The sequence below is a fragment of the Pan troglodytes genome, chromosome 19 (assembly GCF_028858775.2).
Source record: "Pan troglodytes isolate AG18354 chromosome 19, NHGRI_mPanTro3-v2.0_pri, whole genome shotgun sequence".
Taxonomy (NCBI): Eukaryota; Metazoa; Chordata; class Mammalia; order Primates; family Hominidae; genus Pan; species Pan troglodytes.
In genome coordinates, this window is record NC_072417.2 from 73,811,266 (window position 1) to 73,833,459 (window position 22,194).

A 22,194-nucleotide genomic window follows, 5' to 3' on the forward strand; every position below is an offset into this window, starting at 1 on the left:
GAATCTCTTATGTTAGAAGGAATTTGACCCTTTGCAATGATTTTTTTTTGTACCATGCCTGATTGTCTTGTTTGTGAATTATGTTTTCTAAATAACTTGATGTTTACTTTTTGTTGTTGTTGTTGTTTTGAGACGGAGTCTCGCTCTGTCGCCCAGGCGGGAGTGCAGTGGCGTGATCTCGGCTCACTGTAACCTCCGCCTCCCAGGTTCAAGCAATTCTCCTGTCTCAGCCTCCCAAGTAGCTGGGATTACAGGCACACACCACCATGCCTGACTAATTTTTGTATTTTTAGCAGAGACGGGGTTTCGCCATGTTGGTCAGGCTGGCCTTGAATTCCTGACCTCGCAGTCCACCTGCCTCCACCTCCCAAAGTACTGGGATTAAAGGCGTGAGCCACCACACCGGGCTACTTTCTTTTTAAGTAACTTCTTTATAACTTTTTCTTTTCTTTTTTTCTTTTTCTTTCTTTGTTTTTTTTTAAATGGAGTCTTGCTCTGTTGCCTAGGCCGGAATGCGGTGGCGCGATCTTGGCTCACTGCAACCTCCGCCTCCTGGGTTCAAGCGATTCTCCTGCCTCAGCCTCCTGAGTAGCTGGGACTACAGGCATGTGCCGTCGCACCCGGCTAATTTTTTGTTTTTTTAGTAGGGATGGGGTTTCACCATGTTAGCCAGGATGGTCTCGATCTCCTGACCTCATGATCCACCCGCCTCCTCCTCCCAAAGTGCTGGGATTACAGGCATGAGCCATTGCGCCTGGACAACTTTTTCTAAATGAAGTTACAGTGAAGGCTGAGTTTCTTGATAAAAATAAAAATAGTGAAATTTAATGACAGGATAAAACCTTGTTTTATTAGTATTTTTTGAATTTAGAAAAGTACTATTTTAACATGGCTAAGGAGATTGGGGATAATGTTTGAAAATTTGGGAGCTTTGGCTGGGTGCAGTGGCTCACACCTGTAATCCCAGCACTTTGGGAGGCAGAGGCGTGTGGATCGAGGTCAGGAGATTGAGACCATCCTGGCTAACATGGTGAAACCCCGTCTCTACTAAAAATACAAAAAATTAGCTGGCCATGGTGGCGGGCGCCTGTAGTCCCAGCTACTCGGGAGGCTGAGGCAGAAGAATGACATGAACCCGGGAGGCAGAGCTTGCAGTGACCCGAGATCGCGTCTCTGCACTTCAGCCTGGGTGACAGAGGAAGACTCTGTCTCAAAAAAAAAAAAAAAGAAAAGAAAAAAAAATTTGGGAGCTTTATTTGGGCCACAATGAACACCAAATATTTAATTTGATACAGATACAGATGTAGTGGCAGCTAAATCTGAGTTACTTTCCTTCTCCTTGTTCTTTTGAATACAGGGTGAGCATGGACAATCTTGTGCCAAAATGCTTGTGAATCGAGCATTGGGCCGCTGGAGGCAGCGTATGCTCCGAGCAGATAACACTAGTGCCATAGTAATCTGCATCTCTCCAGAAGTGGACAATCAGGGAAACTTTACCAATGAAGATGAGTTATACCTGAACCTGACTGACAGCCCTTCCTATAATAGTCAAGAAACCTGTGTGATGACTCCTTCCCCATGTTCTACACCACCAGTCAAGGTATACAGTTCCATAGTTTTTAAGTTATGTTTTAATAGACACCAGTTCTTTGGTTAGCGTCACCTGGAAACAATTTTTAAATTCTTACAGGATTTTGGATTTGAACTCGATTCAAGAAAGTGATGTAACTTATTATCAGAGAGCCATCTTTACATCAATACTAATCTGAATGCCAGCCATGTGTACAGCACTAATAAAAAGGTGATTGTGGGCCCTTAAGAATATTATTGTTTGCCATCTAATGCTATGAACATTATTTTTAAAGCATTTAGAAGTTTGTGAAGCACTTAAATATATTTTATTTGAATCTCGTAGCCCAGAAGTAGAGCTAATGTTATTATTTCATTTTATCAGTAATAAGCCTGAGAGATTAAACTGTCTAAACAAGGTCATAGAGAATCAAAATTGAGCTGGACCTGAGGATAGCAGACGTTACAACTGGTTGTCTGTTAACTCGTATAAGAAACTTTATTCCTATTTCTTATCCATGTTAATATTGATTGAGTTTAAGATATGCTTTGAAATAAGCAAATTTTAAGTAGATATCATACTTTCCTTTTTTGATTTACTAAGAACTCAAATACTTGGTTGTGTTTTCATCCTAATTTTTCCCGCCAAAAATTAGCAGTATTGATTGATAATTGCTTTAATACATAGCATGGCTAACCTGGCTTTCTGAGAATGTGTTTTCAGTAGACTGACCATTAAAATGGGAAATGTAGCGAAATCTAATGTCATCTATTCAGGAAGTTTTTTAAAGTGTCAAAGGCCTTTAATTTTGGGCGTCGTAATCCTATAGTCAATACTTGGAAATGGATTATTACTGCTTTGCTTTCTTTGACTTTACATACATATGGCAAAAACCACATATGGCCAGATACAATGGAATGTTTTCATTTCTTTTTCTTTTTTTTGTTTTTGAGACAGAGTTTCACTCTTCTTGCCCAGGCTAGAGTGCAATGGCATTATCTTGGCTCACTGCAACCTCTACCTCCCAGGTTCAGGTGATTCTTCTGCCTCAGCCTCCCAAGTAGCTGGGATTACAGGTGCCCGCCACTACGCCCTGCTAATTTTTTGTATTTTTAGTAGAGATGGGGTTTTACCATGTTGTCCAAGCTGGTCTTGAACTCCTGACCTCAGGTGATCCACCCGCGTCGGCCTCCCAAAGTGCTGGGATTATAGGCCTGGCTGAAATGAAGTATTTTCATTCACAAAAGGTTTCTTTTCTTTGAAAACCGTGAATGGTAATGCAGGTTGAAACCCTTTAAAGCCTCTTTATTCTCTTTTCAAAGCTGCGAAAGAGCTTATGTTTGTATATTTGCGTATTTCTGAATATTTGTATGTAATTATTACTTTCATGTTCCCTGATAACTGACCTTTAGGCAGTATAGAGAAGGAGGAGACATTAGGGTGGGGAATAGTGTGAGGAACAAACTTAATATTCTTAATATTGACCTCAAATAAAAATTATTGCAGTCTGCTGACTGGCAGTAGTAAACCCATATATAAAATATGTTTAAAAAATTACTTAAGCCGGGCACAGTGGCTCATGCCTGTAATCCCAGCACTTTGGGAGGCTGAGTTGGGCAGATAACCTGAGGTCAGGAGTTTGAGACCAGACTGACCAACATGGAGATACCCCATCTCTACTAAAAATACAAAATTAGCCAGGTGTGGTGATGCATGCCTGTAATCCCAGGTACTTGGGAGGCTGAGGCAGGAGAATCGCTTGAACCCAGGAGGCAGAGGTTGCGGTGAGCCAAGATCGTGCCATTTTGCTCCAGCCTGGGCAACAACAGCAAAACCCCATCTCAAAAAAAAAAAAAAAAATCTTTAAATTCTGGGCTGGGCGTGGTGGCTCACGCCTGTAATCCCAGCACTTTGGGAGGCAGAGGCACATGGATCACGAGGTCAGGAGATCGAGACCATCTTAGCCAACATGGTGAAACCCCATCTCTACTAAAATACAAAAAATTAGCTGGATGTGGTGGCTCGTGCCCATAATCCCAGCTACTTGGGAGGCAGAGGCAGGGGAATCGCTTGAACCTGGGAGGTAGAGGTTGCAGTGAGCTGAGATCGCGTTGCTGCACTCCAGCCTGCTGACAGGGCAAGACTCCATCTCAAATAATAATAATAATAATAATTCTGATAATGACCTAATAATACTATTAAAGTAAAGATAAGAAGACTTATGTTTGCCATATGCAGGTATAGTTGTTTGTTAACCCATTGGCCCTGCCCAAATATGGGAAAATATTTAGATTAATTCAGAATAATTAGTATTGTTGGCTCTGATCTAACAACTAACAAAAGACAAATTTCTGCCCAAGAAATTGTTTTTGGTTTGTTTTATTTACCTTAATTGACATAAAGGTGAGTACTCCCGACTATATTTAATTTACATCATTATTAAAGTTGTCTCATGTTTAGTAACATAGAGATAAATTTAATTATAATGTGGTTAATGTTGAACAGTCAGAGACTTAATCACACTTAGACAAGGCATTTGAGACTAGATTTGTCTGTAAACATGTCAGCTTCCATTTGAATTCTCACATAAATTAGTCTTTGTTTTGGGATGGAGATAGTGGAAAAGCCTTTGTTTAAGTAAGATAGATTACTATGACACACATTTCTTTCTCTGTCCTTTGTTTAGGGCAAAACTAAATTTAGCTATGTTTTACAAGCTAAGATCTTTAAGAACGGAATGGGGAAGAGAGCAAAGAGTTTCAGAAAATTAAAACTTAGTTTTAGTTGCATTTTAGGCACAGTTTGTAATTAATTGTTTAATATTGGATTACAGGGTAGATGGGAGGAGAAAGTTGATCTCTGAAGCAGTGAACTTTTTTAAAGTATGTATTTTTAGGGGGTAACCTCAATATCACATAACTGTTTTATGAACATGCAGTCCTTAGCAATACAAATTAACCTGGTGTACATCTAAGAAGTCTAAACAGTTGCCTGTGCTAACAGATGCAATGTATTCCCACAGAATGCCAATAAAAAGAGAATTTCCTTCAGAAATGTTCAAGAAGAAAGTAGGGGAAGGGAAGCCAGCACACCTGTGGTGTCAGAATAATATTCTGTGCATTTAGGCTGGGTGCGGTGGCTCACGCCTGTAATCCCAGCACTTTGGGAGGCCGAGGCGGGTGGATCACAAGGTCAGGAGTTCGAGGCCAATATGGTGAAACCCTGTTTCTACTAAAAATACAAAAATTAGCTGGGTGTGATGACATGTGCCTGTAATCCCAGCACTTTGGGAGGCCGAGGCAGGCTGATCACCCGAGGTCAGGAGTTTGAGACCAGCCTGGCCAACATGGTGAAATCCTGTCTTTACTAAGAATACAAAAGTTAGCTGGGTGTGGTGGTGGGTGCCTGTGATCCCAGCTACTTGGGAGGCTGAGGCAGGAGAATCGCTTGAACCCAGGAGGCGGAGGTTGCATTGAGCCAAGACTGTGCCATTGCACTCCAGCCTGGGCAACAAGAATGAAACTCCGTCTCGAAACAAAAACAAAAAAACAGAGAAGTGATGTATTTGGGGCAGTACCAGATTAGTAACTAGAAATTCTTTGTCCTTTTCTTCAGTGTCCATTGGTCCTAAAGTCTATATATATATGTGTTTTTCAGTAAAGCATATTCATATCTATGATTAGATTGAGATCATTTTAGAAACGAGTTTCTGGGCCGGGTGCGGTGAGTCACTTAAGGTCAGGAATTTGAGACCAGCCTGGCCAACATGGTGAAACCCCATCTCTACTGAAAATACAAAAATTAGCTGGGCATGGTGGCGAGCACCTCTAACCCCAGCTACTCGGGAGGGTGAGGTGGGAGAATCGCTTGAACCCGGGAGGCAGAGGTTGCAGTGAGCAGAGATCGCGCCACTGCACTCCAGCCTGGGTGACAGAGCAAGACTCGGTCTCAAAAAAAGAAAAAAGGAAGCTTCTGGATGCCTTCAATTTCCCTTTCATTTTATTTTTTGAACCTCCCTGCCTCCCTTATTTCCCTTTCTTTTTAACTCTAGACAAATTAAAGGAAACATTCCTATTATAAGTATACTTTTATATAGCACTTCTAAGAAAGTTGTGTATTCAGGCTGGGCGCAGTGGCTCACGCCTGTTATCACAGCACTTTGAGAGGCCGAGGCAGACGGATCACCTGAGGTCAGGAGATCGAGACCAGCCTGACCAACATGGAGAAACCCTGTCTCTACTAAAAATACACACATAAAAAAAAAATTAGCTGGGCATGGTGGCGCATGCCTGTAGTCCTAGCTACTCAGGAGGCTGAGGCAGGAGAATCCCTTGAACCTGGGAGGCAGAGGTTACGGTGAGCCAAGATTGCGCCATTGCACTCCAGCCTGGGCAACAAGAGCGAAACTCCATCTCAAAAAAAAAAAAAAAAAAAAAAAAAAGGAAAGGTGTTTATTTATAGGAGATTTTATTTCAGAGAAAGATCAGATAAATACGTCTTCATTTGCTGCTCTGCTTGGGCTTTTCAGAATCTATTAATATTTTGATACATTTGATTGAGAGTCCACTTGAGGAAAATTTTACATGTTTAGGGGAGAGAGTATTTATGCTTTAACTCTGGACCTTGATAAAGTATTAAGACAATGATTTTATGAAATGTTATTACTTTGGAAGAGCTGGGTTTGATAGTAAGAATGTTCTTATCTGGAGGTGAGCGGCTATTCTGAGTATATGTAGATTTAGAGCACTACACTCAAAATAGTGGTGCATATCTAGATTGACATGAAGCGTTGTAAAAACAGCATTTTTAAAAACAATAAAGTGCCTTGGATAATTCTCATTTGTTTTCATCAATTGGGAATTTCCCTAACCATTCTCAGTATGGTCCCATGTGTACTACTTTTCTCAAATCACAGAGCAGTATCTAGTGTTTGCAGGATGGGTGCAAAGCAGCATTCTTCTGAGTTTCCATTATGACCATTATGACATAGTTGCTTTAATGTTGTACTTTGCTTTAATGATGTGCTTTAATGTTGTAATGCTTTCCACACTACATACTCAGAAATTAGAATTTAGGAGATAGGATATAAACCAAAAAACTACAAATTTGTTGCTTATCGTACTGAGATACTACGATCCCCTCCAATGGTTACACTGGTTTTCATTACTAGAAAATTCAGATTTTTATTTTTAATTTTAATATTTATTTATTTATTGTGAGACGGAGTCTCAAACTCCATGTTTGAGTGCACTCTGTCACCCAGGCTGGAGTGCAGTGGTGCGATCTCTGCTCTCTGCAGCCTCCACCTCTTGGGCTCAAGCAGTTCTCCTGTCTCAGCCTCCAGAGTAGCTGGGATTACAGGTGCACACCACCATGCCTGGCTAATTTTTGTATTTTTAGTAGAGACGCAGTTTCACCATGTTGGCCAGGCTGGTTTTGAACTCCTGACCTCAAATGATCCGCCCGCCTCGACCTCCCAAAGTGCTGGGATTACAGGGGTTAGCCAGTGTGCCCGGCCAAAAATTGAGATTTTTAAAAGCTTTTTTTTCTTTTTTGAAATAGGGAACGCTTCATGAATTTGTGTCATCTTTGCACAGGGGCCATGCTAATCTTCTTTGTATCATTCCAATTTTAGTATATATGTGCTGCTGTAGTAAGCACTTAATGGCATCTTAAAGCAATTTTTTGATGGTTCTTATGGGAAAATATGACTTTTATGAAAAATAGAGCAATTTCGTCAGCATTATGTTATTACCAAAAGTAAATTAAAATGCACACAGAGAATGCGATACTTTTGATCCTCTCCATGTTTGAGTACAGAATAGTGGAAGAGTGAATGTGTGCCTATGGTTAATTTTGAGGGTTTGTTTTGAAATCTTGTTCCTTAATGTATCTTATTTTTGGTTACCTGCCAATGGATAGAAAATGCTTGTGACCATGTGAATTTTCACCCACTTGAATAGATTACTTTATAATTTCATCTATTACCCTGAAGACAGAATTCAATGTCATTCTTACCTTTATATTGTCTTCTCACTCAGGTTCCTCCCATTAAACCTTAACACATAGTTCAGTAAATAGAAGGTGAACGAATTAGTGAATGCTTACCCCGTTTTTGCCATCCTACGAGCTTCATAAGAAGCCTAATATCACATGCATAGATTTGTTGAGTTCTGGGATAAATTTTTTCTTATTTGTTTTACCTTCTTATTTTTCAGTCACTGGAGGAGGATCCATGGCCAAGGCTGAATTCTAAGGACCATATACCTGCCCTGGTTCGTAGCAATGCCTTCTCAGAGAATTTTTTAGAGGTTTCAGCTGAGATAGCTCGAGAGAATGTCCAAGGTATAGTCATACCCTCAAAAGATCCAGAACCACTTGAAGAAAATTGCGCTAAAGCCCTGACTTTAAGGATACATGATTCTTTGAATAATAGCCTTCCAATTGGCCTTGTGCCTGCTAATTCAACAAACACTGTCATGGACCAAAAAAATTCGAAGATGTCAACTCCTGGCCAAATGAAAGCCCAAGAAATTGAAAGAACCCCTCCAACAAACTTTAAAAGGACATTAGAAGAGTCCAATTCTGGCCCCCTGATGAAGAAGCATAGACGAAATGGCTTAAGTCGAAGTAGTGGTGCTCAGCCTGCAAGTCTCCCCACAACCTCACAGCGAAAGAACTCTGTTAAACTCACCATGCGACGCAGACTTAGGGGCCAGAAGAAAATTGGAAATCCTTTACTTCATCAACACAGGAAAACTGTTTGTGTTTGCTGAAATGCATCTGGGAAATGAGGTTTTTCCAAACTTAAGATATAAGAGGGCTTTTTAAATTTGGTGCCGATGTTGAACTTTTTTTAAGGGGACAAAATTAAAAGAATATACAGTTTGACTTTTTGGAATTCAGCAGTTTTATCCTGGCCTTGTACTTGCTTGTATTGTAAATGTGGATTTTGTAGATGTTAGGGTATAAGTTGCTGTAAAATTTGTGTAAATTTGTATCCACACAAATTCAGTCTCTTACTCTGATACACAGTAATTGTGACAATAGGGCTAAATGTTTAAAGAAATCAAAAGAATCTATTAGATTTTAGAAAAACATTTAAACTTTTTAAAATACTTATTAAAAAATTTGTATAAGCCACTTGTCTTGAAAACTGTGCAACTTTTTAAAGTAAATTATTAAGCAGACTGGAAAAGTGTTGTATTTTCATAGTGACCTGTGTTTCACTTAATGTTTCTTAGAGCCAAGTGTCTTTTAAACATTATTTTTTATTTCTGATTTCATAATTCAGAACTAAATTTTTCATAGAAGTGTTGAGCCATGCTACAGTTAGTCTTGTCCCAATTAAAATACTATGCAGTATCTCTTACATCAGTAGCATTTTTCTAAAACCTTAGTCATCAGATATGCTTACTAAATCTTCGGCATAGAAGGAAGTGTGTTTGCCTAAAACAATCTAAAACAATTCCCTTCTTTTTCATCCCAGACCAATGGCATTATTAGGTCTTAAAGTAGTTACTCCCTTCTCGTGTTTGCTTAAAATATGTGAAGTTTTCCTTGCTATTTCAATAACAGATGGTGCTGCTAATTCCCAACATTTCTTAAATTATTTTATATCATACAGTTTTCATTGATTATATGGGTATATATTCATCTAATAAATCAGTGAACTGTTCCTCATGTTGCTGAATTTGTAGTTGTTGGTTTATTTTAATGGTATGTACAAGTTGAGTATCCCTTATCCAAAATGCTTGGGACCAGAAGTGTTTCAGATTTTTTAAAATTTTGGAATATTTGCTTTATACTGAGCTTTTGAGTGTTCCCAATCTGAAATTCAAAATGCTCTAATGAGCATTTCCTTTGAGCATCATGCCTGCTCTGAAAAAGTTTCTGATTCTGGAGCATTTTGGATTTTGGATTTTCAGATTAGGGATGCTTAACCTGGATTAACATTCTGTTGTGCCATGATCATGCTTTACAGTGAGTATATTTTATTTATTTATTATTTTGTTTGTTTGAGATGGAGTCTCACTCTGTCATCCAGGCTAGAGTGCAGTGGTGCGATCTCGGCTGACTGCAACCTCTGCCTCCCGGGTTCAAGTGATTCTCCTGCCTCAGTCTCTCTCCCCAGAAGCGGGGATTACAGGTGTGTGCCACCACACCCGGCTATTTTTTTTTTTTTTTTTTTTTTTTTTGAGATGGAGTCTAGCTCTGTCGTCCAGGCTGGAGTGCAGTGGTGTGATCTCGGCTCCCTGCAACCTCTGCCTCCTGGGTTCATGCGATTCTCCTGCCTCAGCCTCCTGAGTAGCTGAGATTACAGGCACGCGCCACCGTGCCCAGCCAATTTTTGTATTTTTAGTAGAGAGGGGGTTTCACATGTTAGTCATGCTGGTCTTGATCTCCTGACCTCGTGATCCACCCGCCTCGGCCTCCCAAAGTACTGGGATTACAGGTGTGAGCTGCCGTGCCCAGCCATTTTTGTATTTTTAGTAGAGACGGGGTTTCACCATGTTGGCCAGGCTGGTTTTGAACTCCTGACCTCAGGTGATCCACCCGCCTGGGCCTCCCAAAGTGCTGGGATTATAGGTGTGAGCCACTGTGCCCGGCTTAGAGTGAGTTTAAAATACAACTTAAAGTCTTCATTTTTGCACACTGAATTTTTTATTTTAATATCGAATATATTGAAATAGTTCAGGTGCAGTGGCTCACGCCTGTAATCCCAGCACTTTGGGAGGCCGAGGAGGGCAGATCACAAAGTCAGGAGATCGAGACCATCTTGGCCAACATGGTGAAACCCCGTCTCTACTAAAATACAAAAAATTAGCCAGGCATGGTGGTGCATGCCTGTAGTCCCAGTACTCATGAGGCTGAGGCAGGGGAATCGCTTGAGCCCGGGAGGCAGAGGTTGCAGTGAGCTGAGATCGTGCCACTGCACTCCAGCCTGGCGACAGAGTGAGACTCCATCTCAGGAAAAAAAAAAAAATTAAATTAACTAAATAATGTGATCAAGTCAGCTATGGCTTATAAGCATTATGTAAAATATGTAGCGATTTAAAATGAATAAAACACTGTATACTTCGCTAATACAGGAAAAAATCTAAAGGGAATTAATACTAAAACTAACAGTATGTAATTTTGATATGACTTGTACAGTGAGATTTTTTAATTTATTAATTTGGAACAAGATCTCATTGAGAGATTCAAGAGTTAATTTACGAATTCAATATCGTGCACCTACAATATGCTACAAACTGTGTTGTTGGAAACATACCTGTTTTCCATAGGAAAACTAAGTTTTTTCAGACCTTTACGAGAGAGATAGCAACTAGCAGACACTTCTGGAGTCTGTTCATTGTGAAGGTCTTTTCCATCTTGTACACCTGTAATACCATCCTAGCTGCATCACGTGAAAATCCAGCAAGCCATGTGTGGTGTCACGTGCCTGTAGTCCCAGCCACTTGGGAGGGTGAGGTGGGATGATCACTTGAGCCTGGGAGATTTAGGCTGCAATGAGATATGCTCGTGCCACTGCACTCCAGCTTGGGTGACAGAGTAAGACCCTGTCTAAACAAAACAACAAAAACACCAGCAAATCTAAATACATATTGAAATCAGGCCGGGCACGGTGACTCACACCTGTAATCCCACTTTGGGAGACTGAGGTGGGTGGATCACGAGGTGAGATTGAGACCAGCCTGGCTAACATGGTGAAACCCCATCTCTACTAAAAATACAAAAATTAGCTGGGCATGGTGGCGTGTGTCTGTAGTCCCAGCTACTTGGGAGGCTGAGGCAGAAGAATCACTTGAACCCGGGAGGTGGAGGTTGCAGTGAGCCGAGATTGAGCCAGTGCACTCCAGCCTGGGTGACAAAGTGCAACTTCATCTCAAAAAAAAAAGAAAAAGAAAAAATCCATTTAGGCCAGGTGTGGTGTCTCCTGCCTGTATTCCCGACACTTTGGGAGGCTGAGGTGGGAGAATTGCCTGAGCCCAGGAGTTTGAGACCAGCCTGGAAAACATAGGGATACCCCATCTCTACAAAAAAAATAATTAACTGGACGTGGTGTTGTGTGCCTGTGGTCCCAGCTACCCAGGAAGCTGAGGTGGGAGGATCACTTGAGCCTGGGAGGTGGAGGCTGCAGTGAGCCATGATCATGCCACTGCACTCCAGCCTGGGCAACAAAGTGAGACCCTGTCTCAAAATTAAAAAAAAAAAAAAAATCAATGTAGCTACTTTTTACTTTTTTTTCTTTTTTGCCAGTGGTTGTAAAATAGATTATGTAATCTGTATTTTTCAAATCAATTGTTTAATGTAAAAAGTGTTACAGCATTCTTTCCTACATCACATTATTTTTTAGTGCAATAGATCTAATTCCATACCATATTAGTAGCTATCTAATATTGGAAACCTTTTTGAGACACAAGTGCACATGTTAAAGTTACTTATTTTTTGCATGTGTTCTAGTGCTGTGGTTATACCTACTCTATAAGGGAGTCAAAGATATTATGCAATCACAAATAATGCTTTAATGTTTGTTTTTCTTACCTTTTATTTGTCTTTGTAACACATAAATCAGTAGTAATGGAAAGTTCATGATGTGTAAAATGATACATAATGTAAAGTCCCCTACCTCAGTCCCCAAGACAGTCAACATTTCCCCCTATTTTTTGTGTCTATGCACAGACATGCAATGATTATGTGTTTGTCTTAACCTTATTTCTTAAAGATTTTTCTATGTCAGTACATCAAAGAGCCTCATTCTTTAGTATTTCAGTCTACAGATGTAAGTTAACTATGCCATTATTATTTTTTTTTCTTTTTTTCGAGATGGAGTTTCGCTTTTGTTGCCTGGGCTGGAGTGCAGTGGCGCGATCTCGGCTCACTGCAACCTCTGCCTCCTGGGTTCAAGCGATTCTCCTGCCTCAGCCTCCCGAGTAGCTGGGGACTACAGGTGCGTGCCACCATGCCTGGCTAAGTTTTGTATTTTTAGTAGAGATGGGTTTTCACCATGTTGGCCAGGATGGTCTTGATCTCTTGACCTCATGATCCACCAGCCTAGGCCTCCCAAAGTGCTGGGATTACAGGCGTGAGCCACTGTGCCCAGCCAACTATGCCATTATTTAACCATGTCCACACATTCTGGTTATTTTCAATATTTTGCAGAAGGTAATTCTTGATCTGTGTGTCTTATGCCACAAGGATTAAAATATGTATTCATTGCTACAAAACAATATCTCGAAATTTAGCAGTTTAAAACAACAAATATTATCTCCAGTTTCTGAGCCTCAGAAATCTGAGAGTGGTTTAGCTGGGTGATAGTCTCGTGGTTTTGGTCAAGCTATCAACCAGGGCTACAATCTTTCGAAGGTGTCACTGGGGCTAGAAGATCTGCTTCCCACAAGACTCACAACTGTTGGCAGGAGACCTCAGTTTGTTGCCACATGTTCCCCTCCAGAGGGCCTCTCACAACATGACAGTTATTTGTCCCCAGAGCAAGCAACACCAGAGGGCAAGGAAGAAGCCACGATGTTTTTTGTAACCTAGCCTCTGAAAGTGTCATACCAATTCTGTATTTTGTTGGTCACACAGACCAAGTCAACTACAACGTGGGAGACTCCTACACAAGGCATGAATTCTAGGAGGTGGGCATTTTTAAGTGTCATCTGGAAGGAGGCTGTCACAACCTGGAAGTTAAAAGCATTGATATTCTGAAATACAGCGTGTATAACATTGTTTTAGTAGGGTGTGCAATAGTTATGTTTTGGTAATAGCATTAATGAGCAATGTTATTTTCATCTTCCAGGCATCTGGAAGATTGCTCTAGTGGAGTAAAACATCTTAATGTATTTTGTCCCTAAATAAACTATCTCACTAACAAAGTTGAGAATAATTTTTTTTTTTTAACAGGGTCTCACTGTCCCCAGGCTGATGTGGAGTGCAGTGGCAAAATCATAGCTCACTGTAACCTTTAACTCCTGGGTTCAAGTGATCCTCCCATCTCAGCTTCCTGAGTAGCTGGGACTACAGGTGCATATCACCACACCTGGCGGATTTTTAAAATTTCCTTAGAGACAAGGTCTCACGGTGTTGCTCAGGCTGGTCTTAAATTCCTGGCCTCAAGTGATCCTCCTGCCTTGGCCTCCCAAAGTGCTAGGCAAATTTTAATCTTAGAGACAAAATATTTAGGCAGTATTACTGGTTGCATTAGGGATTACAATGTACATACACTTATAGACTACTTAGAATCAATGTTCTATGACTAAAAGTGGAATGTAGGAACATTACTAGCCAGGTGTGGTGGCATGTGCCTGTAGTCCCAGCTACTCTGGAGTCTGAGGTAGGAGGATCACTTGGGCCCAGGGGGTTGAGGCTTCAGTGAGCCGTGATCACACCACTGCACACCAGCCTGGGCAACAGAGTGAGACACTGCCTCAAAAATAAATAATAAAAGTAACAAAAGTTTTAGCAAAAGGAAAAAAAGTTAAAAGAAAGCAAGCTGGGTATGGTGGTGCATTCCTGTAGTCCTAGCTACTCAGGAAGCTGTGGTGGGAGGATTGCTTGAGCCCAAGAGTTCCAGGCTATAGTGTGCGATGATCACACCTGTGAATAGCTATTGGACTCCAGCCTGGACAGCATAGCTAGGCCCTGTCTCTTACACAAAACACAAAATAACAAAATGAAAACAGGTCGGGTGCGGTGGCTCATGCCCGTAATCCCAGCTCTTTGGGAGGCTGAGGTGGGGGGATCACCTGAGGTCAGGAGTTTGAGACCAGCCTGGCCAACATGGTGAAACCCCATCTCTACTAAACATACAAAAATTAGCTGGGCGCGGTGGCACACACCTGTAATCCCAGCTACTTGGGAGGCTAAGGCAGGAGAATTGCTTGAACCTGGGAGGCAGAGGTTGCAGTGAGCTGAGAATGTACCACTGCACTCCAGCCTAGGTGACAAAGTGAGACTTCGTTGCAAAAACAAAAACAAAACAAAACAAAAACAAATGGAAACAGAGAAGAATGTGGTGCTAAAAAAAAATCTAGGCTGGGCACGGAATATGCCTGTATTCCCAGCACTTTGAGAGGCTAAGGTGGGTGGATCACTTAAGGTTAGGAGTTTGAGACCATTCTGGCCAACATGGTGAAACCCTGTCTGTACTAAAAATACAAAAATTAGCCAGGCATGGTGGCGGATGCCTGTAGTCCAGCTACTCAGGAGGCTGAGGCAGAAGAGTCACTTGAACTCGGGAGGCGGAGGTTGAATTGAGCCGACATCGGGCCACTGCACTCCAGCCTTCGCAACAGAGTAAGACCCTGACTCTAATAATAATAATATAATAATAATAATAATAATAATAATAATAATAAAAGATGGCTTTAAAACATCCTAAGTCTAATGAGTCATAAACCTACAAATTCAAGCTCAGCAAATCCCCAAACAGAAAACATTAAGAAATCCTGACATAACCAAATTGCTAAAAACTAAAGAGAAAAACAATCTTGAAAGCCACCAGAGGGAAAATATAATGCATACTGACCTACACAGGACTAATTTAAATGACTGCATATTTCTCTTCAGAAACCATGATAGGGCCGGGCATGGTAGCTCCACCTGTAATCCCAGCACTTTGGGAGGCCGAGGTGGGTGGATCACTTGAAGTCAGGAGTTTGAGACCAGCCTGGCCAACATGGTCAAACCCCGTCTCTACTAAAAGTAAAAAAATTAGCCAGGCATGATGGCATATGCCTGTAATCCCAGCTACTTGGGAGGTTGAGGCAGGAGAATTGCATGAACCCAGGAGGTGGAGGTTGTAGTGAGCCAAGACAAAGCAAGACTCCGTCTCAAAAAAAAGGAAGAAAAAAAAACAAACATGAAGACCAGAGGAAGCGGCATTTTCATTTTTTTGAGACAGAGTCTTGCTCTGTCACGCCCAAGCTGCAGTGCAGTGGCTCAATCTCGGCTCACTGCAACCTCCACTTCCTGGGTTCAAGTGATTCTCCTGCCTCAGTCTCCTGAGTAGCTGGGACTACAGGTGCGCACCACCATGCCCAGCTAATTTTTGTATTTTTAGTAGAAACGGGGTTTCACCATGTTGGCCAGGCTGGTCTCAAACTCCTGACCTCAGGTGATACACCCACCTTGGCCTCCCAAAATGCTGGATTACAGGCATGCGGCACCATGCCTGACCACCTTGTGTATTTTTTAAAACAGTTGATAAAACTAAGGTTTGAGGGCTGGGCATGGTAGCTCATGCCTGTAATCCTGGCACTTTGGAAGACCGAGGCAGGTGGATCACCTGAGCTCAGGAGTATGAGACCAGCTCTGCCAACATGGTGAAAACACATCTCTACTAAAAATACAAAAATTAGCTGGGCATGGTGGCGCGTATGTGATGGTGCGCACCTGTAATCCCAGCAACTCAGGAGGCTGAGGCAGGAGAATCACTTGAACCCAGGAGGCAGAGGTTGCAGTGAGCCGAGATTGAGCCACTGCACTCCAGCCTGGGTGACCAAGGGAGACTCTGTTTCAAAACAAAACGAAACAACAACAAAAACAAGATTTGGTCCTTGCCGGCAGTTTCACTTTCCTGTATCTTTATAACTGTCTATGGTTGGTTTTTTTTGTTTTTTTTTTTTTGGAGAGACAGGGTCTCATTTGGTTTCCCAGTGTGGAGTGCAGTAGCACAATCACAACTCACTGCAGCTTTGAACTCTTGGACTCCAGTGATCCTGCTGCCTCAGCCTCCCGAGCAGTTAGGACTAAAGGCATGGGCCACCACGCTCAGCTAAGTTTTACTTTTTTTGTAGAGATGGGGTCTCACTATGTTGACCAGGCTGGTCTCAAACTCCTAGGCTCAAGCAATCCTCCCGCCTCAGCCACCCAAAGTGTTGGGATTCCAGGCCTGAGCTACTGTTACTGGAAAGGGGTCCTGATCCAGACCCCAAGACAGGGTTCTTGGCTCTTGCACAAGAAAAAATTCGGGGTGAGTCCATAAACTGGAAGCAAGTTTATTAGGAAAGTAAAGGAGTAAAGAATGCCTCTTCCATAGACAGAGCAGCAGGATGAGCTGCTAGTTGGCCATTTTTATGGTTATTTCTTGATTATATACTAAACAAGGGGTGGATTATTTATGACTTTTCCGGGAAAGGGGTGGGCAATTCTCGAAACTGAGGGTTCCTCCCCTTTTTAGACCGTATATGGTAACCCCCCGACACTGCCATGGTATTTGTAAACTATCCTGGCCCTGGTAGGAGTGTCTTTTAGCATGCTAATATATTATAATTCGTGTATAATGAGCAGTGAGGATAACCAGAGGTCACTCGTTGCCATCTTGGTTTTGGTGGGTTTTGGCAGGCTTCTTTCCCGCAACCTGTTTTATTAGTTAAGGTCTTTATGACCTGTATCTTGTACTGACCTCCTATCTGATCCTGTGACTTAGAAGGCCTAACCTGGGAATGCAGCCCAGTAGGTCTCAGACTCATTTTACATAGCCCCTTTTCAAGATGGAGTTGCTCTGGTTCAAAGGCCTCTGACACCACCGTGCCTGGGCAATAGTAGGAGCTCCGACATTTAATTGTTCCTGTTAGTGAATAGAGCATCATGGAGAATAAATGAAACAAATAAATAATCGTTTCTGGTAAAGAGATTTTGTTACATTTCAGTTACAGGCAATACAATTATAAGCAGTTACAAAGCAGCACTGATGTGTCAAAGATAAAGAATGACCACACTTGGCCTGGCTGTGGCTCACTCCTGTACTGCAACTGCAACTCCCAACAGTTTGGGAGGCGAAGGCAGGCAGATTGGTTGAACCCAGGAGTTTGAGACCAGCCTGGGTAACAAAGTGAGACCCTGTCTTTACAAAAAAAATTTAAAAATTAGCTGGGTGTGGTGGTACGCACCTGGGCTGAGGCAGGAGGATCCCTTGAACCGAGAAGGTTGAGGCTGCAGTGAATTCTGATTGCACCACTGTACTCTAGCCTGAGTGACAGGGATGACCATACTTAATAGTTTGCCCGGGGCAGTCCTAGTTTACATTTTTTTTTTTTGGTGTAATTATTAGAAGAGTCTCATTTCACAAAAGTGTCCTGACAAGATGACAAATTCTATGACCACTTTATAGATACTAGTTGGTTTCAAGAGAATGAAAAACTAAAGGAAAATAATCACCGTATCTTCAGGATTTTTTTTTTTTTTGAGACAGAGTCTTGCTCTGTTGCCCAGACTGGAGTGCAGTGGTGCCATCTTGGCTCACTGTAACCTCCCCCTCCTGGGTTCAAGCAATTCTCCTGCCTCAGCCTCTGGAGTAGCTGGGACTACAGGCGTGTGCCACCATGCCCGGCTAATTTTTGTATTTTTAGTAGAGACGGGTTTTCACCATGTTGGCCAGGCTGGTCTCGAACTACTGACCTCAGGTGATCCTCCCGGCTCGGCCTCCCAAAATGCTGGGATTACAGGCATGAGCCACCGCGCCCAGCCATCTTCAGGATGTTTGCTGGACTTCGGAAGGAGCAGAGGGATCCAACATAATAAACAACTTCTAAGACTTAAAATTTTGAATAGAAATTATGGGGAAATGCTGTTTTAGAAAGCATGATTACCTAGTACCTAGTATTCAGGATGGACAAATGGCAGGCACTAATTGTAATCAATAGAGGTGAGGTGATAGGAGTTTGGATTATGTTGGTTTTGCTAGTCTATGAATTTTGGGATTCTACTTTGGGTAGTGTTTAAAAATTGTGACCTAATGAATGCATCAGAAAAAGTCAATATCATGAGTAATCAATGTATTTTTATCTTACAAGATAAAATCCTAGCTATAGCTAGAGGATTTTAGAGAAAAGTGATGAGGTTTTATTTTTTAAACTTTTAAAAATACTTCGCTGAAAATTAAAATACTAATGTTCACCACAGTTTTGTGTGAAAACAGGTTGTTTCCCTGCTGCTGAAATTACAGGATCATTATTCAAGTGTTTTTGGTGGCCTGGGTCAGTGAGGCAATAGCTTAAGCCTTAAAAAACAAACAAACAAACAAACCAAAAGAAGAATCCTAACCAAAGCAAAAACACACCAGAAAGTATACACTGATCTTGAAATTTGGTTTGCATATGGACAGCTCCCTGATTATTCTCTAGGGATTTTGTTTTTTTGTTCTGTAGGGACATATGAGAGGCAATCTTGGTCATTAGTAATTTATTATACTGGGCCAAGGAAGCAATTGGAAGAATAAAGAACTCCCTTAAAGTTACTCTTTTCCATTAAAAATGAGTTTCGTAGCTGGGATTGCTAGGTAGCAAGAACAAATAGTTCACTGAAGAGTTTCTCCATGTCTCTGTACTTTGAAGTGACTCATGAGCTGGCAGTATGTACAAAGCACCCACTAGTTTCTTCCGTTAAAAAATATGATCACCACACGTTTTATCTCCAGTGAAGGCTCATAAGAGAATCTCAAACCATCTTTGTGGATAATAAAATGGGGTAATTAGAACTGGCTGGTAGTTCGTTTGGAGAAATTTCTTTCTTTTTTTTTTTTTTCTGAGACGGAGTTTCGCTCTTGTTGCCCAGTCTGGAGTGCAACGGTGCGATCTTGGCTCACCGCAACCTCCACCTCCCAGGTTCAAGCGTTTCTCCTGCCTCAGCCTCCTGAGTAACTGGGATTACGGGCATGCGCCACCACGCCTGGCTTATTTTTTATTTTTAGTAGAGACGGGGTTTCTTTTTCTTTTTTTTTTGAGACGGAGTCTCGCTCTGTCGCCCTGGCTGGAGTGCCATGGCGTGATCTCGGCTCACTACAAGCTCCGCCCCTCGGGTTCACACCATTCTCCTGCCTCAGCCTCCCAAGTGGCTGGGACTACAGGTACCCGCCACCACGCCCAGCTAATTTTTTGTATTTTTAGTAGAGACGGGGTTTCACCGTGTTAGCCATGATTATCTCTATCTCCTGACTTCGTGATCCGCCTGCCTTGGCTTCCCAAAGTGCTGGGATTACAGGCGTGAGCCACCGCGCCCGGCCCTTAGAGACGGGGTTTCTCCATGTTGGTCAGGCTGGTCTCGAACTCATGACCGCAGGTGATCCGCCTGCCTCAGCCTCCCAAAGTGCTGGGATTACAGGTATGAGCCACTGCGCCCGGTGCATTTGGAGAAATTTCTACTTTGATCTAAGAACTTTAAATTTGGGCTGGGCGGATGACTCACGCCTGTAATCCCAGCACTTTGGGAGGCTGAGGCGGGCACATGGCTTGAGCTCAAGAGTTCGAGACCAGCCTGGGCAACATGGTGAAACTCCATCTCTAGAAAAAATACAAAAATGGCCGGGCTCAGTGGCTCACGCCTGTAATCCCAGCACTTTGGGAGGCCGAGGTGGGTGAATCACGAGTTCGACACCAGCCTGGCCAACATGGGGAAACCCTGTCTCTACTAAAAATACAAAACATTAGCTGGATGTGGTAGTGGGCGCCTGTAATCCCAGCTACTCGGGAGGCTGACGCAGAAGAATTGCTTGAACCCGGGGCGCGGAGGTTGCAGTGAACCGAGATTGCACCACTGCACTCCAGCCCAGGCGACAGTGCAAAGACTGTCTCAATTAAAAAAAAAAAAAGAAAGAAAGAAAGAAAGAAAAAGAAAAAAAGAAAAAGAAAATAAAAAATACAAAAATTACCAGGAGTGGTGGTGCAGGTCTGCCGTCCCAGCTACTCAGGAGGCTGAGGTGGGAGGATCACTTGAGTCTGTGAAGTCAAGGTAGCAGTGAGCTATGATTGTGTCACTGCACTCCAGCCTGGGAGACAGACTGACACTCTTGTCTCAAAAAAAAAAAAAAAAAAAAAAAAAGAAAGAAAAAATGGCCAGGCGCAGTGGTGGCTCACGCCTGTAATCCCAGCACTTTGGGAGGCCGATGCAGGCAGATCACGAGGTCAGGAGTTCCAGACCAGCCTGGCCAACATGGTGAAACCCCGTCTCTACTAAAAATACAAAAATTAGCCAGGCATGGTGGTGCACACCTGTAGTCCCAGCTACTCAGGAGGCTGAGGCAAAAAGAACTGCTTGAACTCGGGAGGTGGAGGTTGCAGTGAGCCCAGATCGTGCCACTGCACTCCAGCTTAGGTGACAGAGTGAGACTCTGTCTCAAAAGAAAAAAAAGAAAAAGAAAAAAAACTTATTTAGTCATAAAAAGCCTATGGGTCGGGTGCAGTGGTTCACACCTGTAATCCCAGCACTTTGGGAAGCTGAGATGGGAGAATCACTTGAGCTCCAGAGTTCAAGATCAGCCTGGGCAACATAGGGAGGCCCTGTCTCTACAGAAAAAAAATTTTTAATTAGCCAGCATGTTGGTGTGTGCCTGTAAACCCAGCTACTTAGGAGGCTGAGGTGGGAGGATCACATGAGCCGAGGAGTTGGAGGTTGCAGTGAGCTATGATTGCACTACTGCACACCAGCCTGGGTAACAGCAAAACTGCCCCCCTCTGACGCCCCCGCTAAAAAGAAAGCCTATGAGGCTCATAATATTCTTTTTTTTTTTTTTTTTTTGGAGACGGAGTCTTGCTCTGTTGCCCAGGCTGGAGTGCAGTGGCGCGATCTCGGCTCACTGCAAGCTCCGCCTCCCAGATTCTCGCCATTCTCTGCCTCAGCCTACCGAGTAGCTGGGACTACAAGCGCCAGCCACCACGCCTGGCTAATTTTTTGTATTTTTAGTAGAGATGGAGTTTCACCATGTTAGGATGGTTTCGATCTCCTGACCTCATGATCCACCCTCCTCGGCCTCCCAACGTGTTGGGATTACAGGCCTGAGCCACCGCGCCCCACCCATATTATTCCTTCTACAATTTACAAAGGATGAAACAATGAAGGCACAGAAATTTATCAAGAAATGTAAAACTCAGCTAGTGTTCATCCTATTTGTAAATGGCACGACTCAGCTGATCAAGCCCAAAACACAGAAAACATCTTTTTTTTTTTTTTTTCTAACACCTTTAAGGTTTGTTGGATTTGAACATCCTTGATTCTTTCCCTTTGGGTCCGGAGTTGGTTCCTTCCGGTGGATTCGTGGTCTGACTTCAACAACGAAGCCGAGGACCTTCTCGTTGAGTGTTATAGCTCTTAAAGGTGGCATGGACCCAAAGAATGAGCAGCAGCAAGATTTATTGTAAAGAAGGAAACAACAAAGCTTTTAGCTTTCCACAGAGTGGAAGGGGCCTGGAGCAGGTTGCTGCTGCTGGGGGGAGTGGCCAGCTTTTATTCCCTTATTGTCCCCGCCCATGTTCCGTTTCTGTCCTAGCACAGTGCCCTTTCTTCAATCTTCCCCACGATTAGCTTTTAGACTCCTGCTGATTGGTACATTTTACAGAGCACTGATTGGTGCATTTTACAGAGCACTGATTGGTGCATTTTACAGAGTGCTGATTGGTGCATTTTACAATCCTCTTGCTAGCTACAGAGCATTGATTGGTGCATTTTTACAGATCACTGAATGGTGCATTTTACAATCCCCTTGCTAGCTACAGACTGCTGATTGGTGCACTTTACAATCCCCTTGCTAGCTACAGAGTGCTGATTGGTGCGTTTTCCAATCCTAGCTACAGAGTGCTGACTGGTGTGTTTTACAATCCTCTTGTAAGACAGAAAAGTTCTCC

General features: G+C 42.6%; 1 protein-coding gene and 1 non-coding gene across 7 annotated transcripts in view; one reads left to right on the forward strand and one right to left on the reverse strand.

The window, feature by feature from the left end:
- The window catches only part of PPM1D (protein phosphatase, Mg2+/Mn2+ dependent 1D), a 150,412-nt gene extending 141,159 nt beyond the window's left edge, over nucleotides 1-9,253 (forward strand). For 4 of the 6 annotated variants that reach the window (XM_063798029.1, XM_063798030.1, XM_063798031.1 and 1 more), the window contains 2 exons: nucleotides 1,358-1,600; nucleotides 7,789-9,253. In XM_063798029.1, coding sequence (XP_063654099.1) covers nucleotides 1,358-1,600; nucleotides 7,789-8,346 — 801 coding nt within the window. In that variant the 3' untranslated portion in view covers nucleotides 8,347-9,253. 6 annotated transcript variants of the gene reach the window in all.
- LOC112206235 (U6 spliceosomal RNA) lies at nucleotides 7,125-7,231 on the reverse strand. The gene has a single exon (XR_002940418.1). It is a non-coding gene; the product is annotated as a U6 spliceosomal RNA (small nuclear RNA).
- Nucleotides 9,254-22,194: the final 12,941 nt, after the last annotated feature.